Source organism: Doryrhamphus excisus, linkage group LG14 (genome assembly GCF_037039965.1).
Source record: "Doryrhamphus excisus strain RoL-2023G ecotype Guam linkage group LG14, RoL_Dexc_Guam_v1.1, whole genome shotgun sequence".
NCBI lineage: Eukaryota > Metazoa > Chordata > Actinopteri > Syngnathiformes > Syngnathidae > Doryrhamphus > Doryrhamphus excisus.
The window spans coordinates 3628838-3639481 of NC_136370.1; the positions used below are offsets into that span (position 1 = coordinate 3628838).

At 43.4% G+C, this 10644-nt stretch overlaps 1 protein-coding gene and 1 non-coding gene across 2 annotated transcripts; both read right to left on the minus strand.

The window, feature by feature from the left end:
- Positions 1-131: 131 nt before the first annotated feature.
- Positions 132-3969, minus strand: vps29 (VPS29 retromer complex component). The gene is made up of 4 exons (XM_058077604.2): positions 3856-3969; positions 2242-2433; positions 1925-2160; positions 132-556 (listed from the first exon to the last, which is right to left on the minus strand). The coding sequence occupies exons 1-4, from the start codon at positions 3856-3858 to the stop codon at positions 439-441; spliced, it is 549 nt and encodes a 182-aa protein (XP_057933587.1). The 5' UTR covers positions 3859-3969; the 3' UTR covers positions 132-438.
- Positions 3970-9765: 5796 nt separating this feature from the next.
- On the minus strand, positions 9766-9847 carry trnas-gcu (transfer RNA serine (anticodon GCU)). Its single transcript has one exon. It is a non-coding gene; the product is annotated as a tRNA-Ser (tRNA).
- Positions 9848-10644: the final 797 nt, after the last annotated feature.

Below are 10644 nucleotides of genomic sequence, written 5' to 3' on the forward strand. Positions count from 1 at the left end.
AGACTATTTCCGTGGCTTCCTGTTTTAAACCCTTAAGTGTGGCATTGTGAAAACAACTCCAACAATTCATCATTCTGCTCCCACTACCATACATTTACCTTTATAATCAGGACTAAAAACAGAACAGCTCATGGAGTGAAATCATATGTTTATTGTGTGAAATTATAGAATGACAAGCACACAAGGAGAAAACAAACAGCAATGGCACCAAATGTTTATTTGGACAGCCGGGTCACTCGACATCGTTGTTCTGACTACAATTACCAAATGAGAACTACATTACTAGCAAATGTAGATGACGTAATATAAACAATATAATACAGGTCAGTGTCAATGCTGTGGTGACGGCAGGTCAAACGCTGCCTCCTAGTGGAAAGGAATGCAACAACACACGACCTCGGCTCTCCAGTATCTCTCTCATTTAAAAAATTTGTTTTTTTAGGATTTCTTGTACTCGATTCGCTCCACCTTGACGTCGTCGCCTATCAGCTGGTACACGTACGTCACCACCGTGGAGGCCTGGATGTCCATGAGTACAAAGGAGGGGATGATGTTGCTGGGACGAGAGGAAAAAAGGTCTGTTAGTTCGGAGCGTCCACTTTCTGTTGAGGAAATGAATTCCGCTATCAATCAATTCAGGCTGGAACAGACTGGAGAAGAACTGGCAACAAAGTAGATGTTCCGATAACAGATATTTAAAGACAAAGCTTTGTGTGATTCACGGTTAAATGGCTGTCGGTGTCAGAAGTTCAGCTTTTTCTCATTGTACGTTTACTTTTGTTACTGCAGTGTGCTTCGGGCCAAGGACAAATGAGTCACGGGCCGCGTATGGCCCCCCGATTAGGCCACACTTTGGACTTTTGACGCGCTGCATCAGCTCTGTGAGTAAACCACAACTCCATTTGGCATGATGGCTTCCCGTCACGGGTGAAGGACGATGGTTGAGTGCTTGTTTTGTAGCCGCTGGAGCTGGTCCATGCATTGCAACAGTTAGCCTTAACGATCTGCGTCGCCTCAAAATAAACGCCCATTGGGATAATCTCACAGTAAATATGAAATTACACCAAATGTGGAACATTTTGAAAAGTCTGAACTGCTAGCAACCTTCTCCCAAAATGAGCTGAACATTTTGATGTCAGATTTGTTTGAATTGGTTAAGAAATTCAGGAGCTAGCGAACAAAAGGTCTTCGCAGTCTAACCATCGCCCCTAATTTGCCAACAGGTGGTGGTGATTGGACGACGGTGATATCCATCTGTGATATCATTTCATACTACATGATAAATGCATACATGAGACTTGAACCCGCGTCGGGAACCGAGTGCTCGTACCACCTCAGCCAAGTCACCGCTGTAGATGATTCAGCAGTGATTGATTCAGTAATGGAACATTTCGAATGATTTTTAATTTTAAATTGCCTATTCTTTTTCAATGGGAAGATTTTTATAGAAAATATGAAATGCCACTAAATGTGTGAATATTTTGACAAGTCTAAATTGGTTAGACTAAACATTTGATGTTGGATTTGTTTGAATTGGCTACGAAATGGAGGAGGAGTTAGCGGACAAAAAATGAGTAGGAATAAGGAAAAAATAGTCCATCTCAATAACATATGTGTGAATGCTTTCAGCTTTCATACAATTATTACCGACTTATGGTAAGTGAGATTTGTTTTCTGTGAAAAAAAAACTATTTTTTTCTATTTTGGAGAAAAAAAACAAAAATCTGCAAATTTGTAGAGCTGTGAATGCTGAATCGCGAATGTGCTGGGGTCCATCATATAAGACCGGCTTTACGAACCAGAAAACATGGCAGCTGCAATAAGCTGACATTTGTGTGGTTTGTAAATGAACTGTCGGTAGTCCTGACCACACCCCTGTTTAAGAACCATTCCCCCAACTGCATATACCACAAGGATGTTGTACCATTCCAGTGCGCTGTAAGCCCCTGTGGCGGAACCTGGGTTGATGTAGAACTTGTTCTCGTTCTCAAAGGCCTCAAACTTGTGCGTATGGCCCGAGATTAGGATGTCAACATCCAGCTGCCTCTGGAGCAGTGCCAGGCTGGCCATGTCCCCCCATGGGATCACCTGGTGGCCATGGATGAGGCCGATCTTGAACTGGCCCACCGTCACCACCTTCTGCTCCGGGTAGTTCAGGTTCTGAAAAAAAGTGTGAATTGTGAATTTTAACAGTCGTCAATAGCAGAATATAAACCACTTTTGTTATTTAACAAAGCAAACCTCATCGAAGTCTCCTCGGACTATGTGGACGTCGCCGGCGAGAGTCTTCAGGTAGTCGTAGCTCTCCTTGGTGCACAGGTTGCCTGTGCACAGGATGTGCTGGATCTTTCCCGGGACCAGCAGCTTCTTGAACTTGGCTGGCAGGGTGTTGCACCGGTGGGGGATGTGCAGGTCACCTAACACCAGGACCAACTGGTGGAATCGCACACACGCAAAGTCGGGTTAGATGCTGGTCAACGAGCTGTCCTGAAAACAGGAGTGGACCAACAAGGTCTCCCTGAGGTACACACAAGTTCAGTTCTCCGATGCCAGAACCACTAGAAGCTCTGTTGTTTACACTGTGCAGTATGTTACTGGATTCAAACCACAGCCAGTCAGGATTAGCTCCGTAAAGTGGAAAAACACACAATGAAGCCTTTTAATAGTACAAAGCTGGAGTTAACATTGAGTGTCTGAACTCTTGGCATCATTATGTAAGCGAGCATGTACTCGATGTCCTTGGTGGACATGCCGAGTGTCAGACATCCAAAAAGAGACCAGTTGGACATGAGAGACCTGCAAGAAACCTCTAACAAAGATTTAGGCTCAAAATGCAAAACCCGCAGAGAACCACACAGGTGTAAATGTACGTAGTTATAGTTTATACACGCCTCCACCCAACTAATCATCGACAGTCCACTCATCCAATCAAATGTTCATCTTTCCAACTGTATCTTACTTTATGTGTGCTGAGGGTGTTCGTATAATTCAAGCATCACAGCAAGTGCATTGACTGCCGCAAATGTCCAGTCCCGTGTTAGTGAGCAAGGCACAGCCAGCACAACTCTGATCCGTCGTAGGACGGGAACACTTACCCGATGACCAGCCTGGTTGATTGGAGATGAGCAAGCGGGGGGGGGCAGACGGATGGGGGAAAACGGGAAAGGAGGAGGGATATGTGTGTGTGGACAGAATGACAAGGAATCATCATCACAAAGATTGGTGAGAGGACAAAGAGTGACAAGACGAGCACAAAAAATGTGGGGGCGAAAAAGAGGAAACTGAAATTAGAAATTAAACGTGAATGAACATGAAATAAATAAATGTGACAGTGAGGGATTAGTTATTTCATTAAGACATGATTGGTGATTGTATGTAATAAACAATGACAAAAGTCAATCAGTCCAAAGTGGTTGCCTTTGTTAAAATGTGATTAAAAGTAAACTGCTTTAAATGAATGAAGCCATGCATGTGATAATAGTTCAGTCCATACAGGTTGTGTATGTAGTAGCTGCTAGCTTGTTAGCACAGGAAGCTAACCACTTGACAAACAGGGAAAGGTAACGTTAGCATGGATATACTGTCATGCAGACAACGGTTTGAGCAGAGAGAACACTCAGTAGCTTAAAAAGAAAGACCGAAGGAATGTTTGTGTCATTTATTTTTGCTACTATAATACTGAGCTGTCATGTGATCGTTGAGCCATCTCGGACTTGAGGCGTCACCAAAAAACATGAATGTGAGACCCAAAGAAAACATTACGTTTCTCACATGTCTTCTAGTACAACGCGATAGGAAAGTGGTGGGAAATCGAGACCTGCAAAAGTGCATTTTTTGTGGTTATTTCATGCTCACCATCTTCTATTCCGCTGTTGTGCTAGTCAAGTTGAGGAAGCGCCTACGTGCGTGCAGCGTCACTCTCTCAGCCAATCAGGAAACAGAACACAAATCTAGCAAGCGCAACACTGGATTAATTTTTTACAACTTTTTTCAAAATAAAAGCTCAACTAAATGAACGTTTGCTAAATGAATTCCAAGTCACATTTTTTCAAATGTTTACTTGTGTACGTTATAATATTTATGTGTGCATTTAAAACGGCATTTAATCACACATTCAATGTGTAGTTCATTAAATAGAACATAGGCAAACGTTACGACCGGAAGTACCCTCGTGTGCTGCCTACGGGAATTTACACATGATTGGGTGGTTTAAAGCGACTTTTGTAGCAGTACTTCGCAGAGGGGAAGTGGTTTTGGGGACGTTAGAAGCGGAAGTTGCCGTCCAGTGGTGCATGTGTGGAGCTGGTTAAGAAAATAGTAAAAGTAAAATCAGGAAAGAAAGAGAAACAATTTTTTTGGAAAAGTTTTTGAAGTTCCAAGTGAAGGCAAGTTGTTGGAAGTGGACTGCATAGCTCTCGGCCGATGGCCTGTATAGGCCCGGTACGACGAGACCTGTGCGCCACAAACCACAACTCGCTAAAACATGGACAAAAAACTGGCGGTGCCAAGAAAAACGAAGGGTGGATGCAACCAGGCTGTACCGTGAGTGTAACAATGAACGCGGAGAATGACAGTGACGAAGGGAATAATGGAATATGCACAGGTTAAAATGGCAAGGAAACAATCGTGGTCAGAGGCAAGCAGTGGCGTGGATAGCGATGGAAGACAAACTAAGAAAAAAATGTGTGCAAAAGTAAGCAATAAAGAAGGCCCTGGGGACGAATCGAAAGTAATTGTCACAATGAGCATAAAGGACACTTTCACCCAGTACATCTGACCAAAGCAACAGAAAAAGAAATAGGGAAAGTCAAGTATGCCAAAATGCTCAATAATAGAAGATACTCATAGCAGCAACTAATAAAAAACAACAAGAAAATATAATGAAACTGAAATATCTTGATGGTGGAGAGGTAAAAGTACATATACCAGGAATTGCAGCAGCAGTCAGAGGAGTTATATCAAATATACCATTGGAAATGACAATAGATGAAGTCAGGAAAAAAATTCGAGGAGGAAAAATAATTGAGGTCAAAAGTACTGTACTCTGTACTCATTGTCTTTGAAAGAACAATGCCAGATGAGATCCGTATAGGTTGTGTAAACTTTAGGGTGAGGGAATACATCCCACAACCACTAAGATGCTTTAAATGCCTGAGGATGGGACACACAGCACAGCAATGTCACTGCAACTGTGGAGGAGAACATAGTGCTGCATATGCTGGATGTGAAAGTCCAAAGGCATGCCAAAGAAGTGCAAAGCTATAAAATCGAGAACAAGGTATCGTATGCTGAAATAGTGAAGAACATAGGTGTGGGTGGAAGTAAGCAAAATAAACCAGTAGACATGCCGGAAACCAGTACTGCGTATGCAGGACATGCAGTAGGGCTGCCAGAGAACAGGCTCGAGAAAACCTCAAGTAGAATGGCTTGTCCCCCAACAGAAAGTGCATAATAGAAGAAGACACCTTAGTTGTGCAGAAAAAAAACATTTTGTAGCATTCATAGCAAAGGTATCAATGTGGCCATTAAGCAAGAAAGGAAAAGTGACAGGATTAAAACCATCAAGGACATAAAAGCAGAGGAAATACACGGTATGCTAACCATTCCAAATGATGTAGGTTCTCAACAAGTTCACTAAAATCATAATGGTACTCCACATCCTACAGTGGAATGCAGAAGCTTGATAGCAAATGGACAAGAATTCAAGAAATATACAGTGCATCCGGAAAGTATTCACAGCGCTTCACTTTTTCCACATTTTGTCATGTTACAGCCTCATTCCAAATTGTATTAATTTAATCTCTTACCTCAACATTCTACACAAAATACTCCAAGAAATCACATTTACATAAGTATTCACAGCCTTTGCCATGAAGCTCAAAATTGAGCTCAAGTGCATCTTTTTTCCACTGATCATCCTTGAGATCTTTCTACAGCTTAATTGGAGTCCACCTGCAGTAAATTCAGTTGATTGGACATGATTTGGAAATATAATAACTGTCTATATAAGGTCCCACAGTTGACTGTGCATGTCAGAGCACAAACACCAAGCATGAAGTCAAAAGAACTGTCTGTAGACCTGCGAGACAGGATTGTCTTGAGGCACAAATCTGGGGAAGGATACAGAAAAAATTATGCTGCTTTGAAGGTCCCAATGAGCACAGCGGCCTCCATTATTCGTAAATGGAAGACGTTTGGAACCACCAGGACTCTTCCTAGAGCTGGCCGGCCTTCTAAACTGAGCGATCGGAGAAGAAGGGCCTTAGTCAGGGAGGTGACCAAGGCCCCGATGGTCACTCTGTCAGAGCTCCAGCGTTCCTCTGTGGAGAGAGGAGAGCCTTCCAGAAGGACAACCATCTCTGCAGCAATCCACCAATCAGGCCTGTATGGTAGAGTGGCCAGACGAAAGCCATCAGACCAGAGAATTTTGTTTCTCATGGTCTGAGAGTCATTCAGGTGCTTTTTGGCAAATTCCAGATGGGCTGCCATGTTCCTTTTACTAAGGAGTGGCTTTCGTCTGGCCACTCTACCATACAGGCCTGATTGGTGGATTGCTGCAGAGATGGTAAATAACTAATAAACTAAAAGCAATAACTTTGGATGGAAAATTAAAGGCATAGCAGAGGAATATAAATTAAATACTGTAGATATTAATAATCCAACACCCATTAGTAATGTTCCTATCTGGCTTTTCCCGAAACCGGAAGTAGATATAGATATAAGTAAGTGGGATGATGGGGGGAAAGGAGCTAAAACAAGTCAATATATAAGAAATAAATATTATAGTTATTTAGATATATATACAGATGGCTCAAAAAACGAAGAAGGGAAGGTGGGGCCCTTCTCAATCCCACTGACATACCTTCCATAGACGAAGCAGAGTCTGAGGACACATACGTGGACAGTGCCATCACTGTGGCTGAGGTATTTGGGGTGGTCAAAATGCTCTTCAGTGGCAAAGCTCCGGGGGTGGATGAGTTCCGCCCAGAATTCCTCAAGGCTCTGGATGTTGAGGGACTGTCTTGGCTGGCACGTCTCTTCAACATTGCGTGGAAGTCGGGAACAGTACCTTTGGATTGGCAGACCGGGGTGGTGGTCCCCCTTTTCAAGAAGGGTGACCGGAGGGTGTGTTCCAACTATAGGGGGATCACACTCCTCAGCCTCCCTGGTCTATTCCAGGGTGCTGGAGAGAAGGGTACGACCTTTGGTCGAACCTTTGTTACAAGAGGTCCAATGCGGTTTTCGTCCTGGTCGTGGAACACTGGACCAGCTCTACACCCTCACGAGGGTGCTCGAGGGTGCATGGGAGTTTGCCCAACCAGTCTACATGTGCTTTGTGGACTTGGAAAAGGCATTCGACCGTGTCCCTCGTGGCATCCTTTGGGGGGTGCTCCGGGAGTACGGCATTGGTGGCGCGCTACTACGTGCTATCCGGTCCTTGTATAAACAGGGCAGGAGTCTGGTTTGCATTGCCAGTAGTAAGTTGAGCCTGTTTCTGGTAAATGTTGGCCTGCGCCAAGGCTGCCCTTTGTCACCGATTCTGTTCACAATTTTCATGGACAGAATTTCTAGGCGCAGCCAAGGTGTTGAGGGAGTCCGGTTAGGGTTAGGGTCATGACCGAAAGAATGAGATCGCGGACTCAGGGTGAGGAGCTCAGCCATCCGGGAGGGGCTGTTAGTGTGAACTTCGTAGAGGTGCAGGTCAGCCAGAGGGTGCTGAGCCAGGAAAAAGTTGGACAAAACCCATTTAGATGCATATTTGGGGCTCCTCATTCTGGCTGGCGTCGACGAGTCAAAGGATGAATCGACAGCAAGTCTGTGGGATGCAGCAACAGGCAGAGAGAGCTATTTTTGAGCCACAACGTCTCTTTTTCACATTTCTCCAGAGTGATGCGATTTGATAATCAAGAAACATTGGCTAGTAGACAGGAGAGAGACAAGCTGGCAGCTATTAGGACAGTGTGGGACAAGTGGGTAGAGCAGTTTCCACTTCTCTATAACCCAGGCCCTAATATCACAGTGGATGAAAGTGTCACGATCGGGCTTCACCCCCTCGTGACAGCCTTCTTAGTTTTCGTCTTTTCCTCTGTTCCTCGTTCGTGCCCTTATTTTGTATTCACTTCCTCTGTTGCTCTGTTCTGTTTTCCGTTCCTTTCAATTATCTCCATGCTATTGGTATGCTATTATTACAGTAATAATGATGTCAAGCAGTGAGATTTTAATTACTGTAACCGTATGGCTGTAATTGTGTTTACTATCAGGGTTCATGTCTTTATTGTTACTATTGCTACTGGTAAGTTGGACTGTTTCATTTCACTGATATCATCTCCATTATGACCCTTAGCCATCATTGACATTTACCTGTTCTGTTTGTCTCTGTTGTTGTTATGGGAATTCTTGTTGCTGCTGTTTTTGTCTCTCCCTCTACTGCCCCCCCACCCCACCTTTCTCTTCTTCTTTTCTGTTCTTCTTCTTGCTCCGGTCCAGTCGCTCCAAATGGCATAACAAAAACATCAAATAACGGCAAATAAAATTTCATGGTACAGGGAAGTTGTAGCCAACACCTTTCCTGACACAGAGCAAATCTGTCTAGCATGTAAGGGCATTTAGATCAACAATACTATCTGCCCCGACGGCTGGACGGGACAAAAAAAATAAAATAAAATAAAATAAAATAATTATCTCCTGCACCTGTTTCCTATCTTGTGTTGCCTATTTAGTTCAGGTGCACGCTCCCTTTGTTGTCGGTTCATTGTCTTTGGTTGAGTTGGACTTGCTAGTGTGCCATCCTGCTGCATAGCATAAATAAATATATTTTTACCTGTATTTGGGTCCTCATCTCTGCATCCTGGGGTCGAACCATAAAACTCACAAGCCGGATCGTGACAGAAAGGCTGGTGGCATTCAGAGGTCGCTGCCAGAGGCAATACATGCCTTCCAAACCAGCTAAATACGGGATAAATATCTGGGCAGCGTGTGATGCAAACACTAGCTACGCATTGACCATGCAGGGTTTTTTTTTGGTAGTAGCAAAGTGGTGAAACAATAAAAAAACTGTTTAGATATGTATTTTTGTAAATGAAAAACAAGTGAAGTGTCCAATTACCTGTGAGAGGTAAGGTACACCATTGCACTAAACATTGATAAAATATTTAGTAATGGAGTTAGTAGTGAATAACTAACAATGCTTGTGGGGATTTTTTTGGTTTGGACATCTTTCAGATTTCTTTTCAGATTTCATGCACCGGGTCAAATTGACATGACCCATCATGGCTGTTCCTGACAAATGAAAATAACAAGAGGGTTAAGATGACTACACTTCCAAAGTTCTCAGGTATGACTGAACCTCTCGCTCCTTCTGTTCCCTGAGAAACTAGGTTGGCTGTGGAATTGATCAAACATCAAGAGGGCCACATCAGCAAAAAAAAAAAAAAAAAAGGATATCTAGGCAGAAAAAGGCCCGGTTCAGCGCTTTTGTTGATACATCTTAAAGATTTCTTTCCTGTGGAAAATTGTGCAACATGCGTAAAACCTTTCATTCGAAGTACACAAAAACAAATCCCATTCTTGTATGACCACAAATGGTAGAGCGCTCGCTTCGCATGTGAGATGAAGTGGAATCAATGCCTGCATTCTCCAAATGGTATATTTTGCCTTTTTCCTGCCAAAATACGCGTTCTTGAGCTTCAACATCGTACCTGATACTTTGATTAAATGGATTCTAATGATGTTCCCTAAAAACACAGGTGGTATATTGGTATAGTCTGATGAGGATGGGATTCAAACCCATGCGTGCAGAACACAATGGATTAGCAGTCCATCACCTTAACCACTCGGTCACCTAATCTCCTGCAGGACCTTTGTTGACATGGTCTTGTTGAATCAAAATGACACATCTTAATTAGTGTTTTGATGTTGCAGAAATTGCGGCAGCCTTCTTGTGCACCAGCGGGAATTAGCTCAAAGAATTCACAATGGTTTTGCCTTTGTAGAGAGCATTGTAGTACATATGACATGTATACTACATATGATAATATAATATATGATATGATAATCCACAGCGCGAGTGAAGGAGTGATGGAAGCATAGCATGCACATAAACCAAGTGTATTCCTCACATGCACATGTTGCCAGTTGATCATTTGACATCAGCTGTCACAGACATTCGCGTCATTTGGGGAACTCATCCTGATCCTCGGTTACCACTCATTTGGTGAGTAAGTAAATAAGTCATCATACACTTACTGTTAAAGGAAGACACAGTCCAAAAACTCGATTTCTGCAGGGCAAGTAGGTTCCACCAAAACTTGGATCACCGGATCCAGAGTGCTAACCATTACACTATGGAACCTGCAAGTGTGCTGTAGGGTCCTGAAGTATTACATGAAGTGAAGTGTCAGATTACATTAGAGTTGATAGAACTTCACTGAGCACTACTTTCCTTTCCCGAGACGTCAGATGGTGGTCCAGAATCTCTTCGAAGCCGTCCGGAAGTCACTCTCCATGGATTCTCCAAACTCCTCCCATGTCAAAGTTTTTGCCTCAGTGAATGCCAAAGCTGTGGACCGCTTGGCCAGTCGGTTCCTGTCAGCTGAAGTCCCATGAGCCAAAAAGGCCCAAAGGAACTCCTTCAGCTTGATGGCA

Bases quoted from the DNA above. Each gene is read 5' to 3' on its own strand.
- vps29 (XM_058077604.2), bottom strand. The intron at 2,161-2,241 runs GTTTGCTTTGTT...ACTTTTTTTCAG, and splicing joins TCCGAGGAGACTTCGATGAG to AACCTGAACTACCCGGAGCA. The intron at 557-1,924 runs GTACAACATCCT...CTCTCGTCCCAG, and splicing joins GCTTACAGCGCACTGGAATG to CAACATCATCCCCTCCTTTG.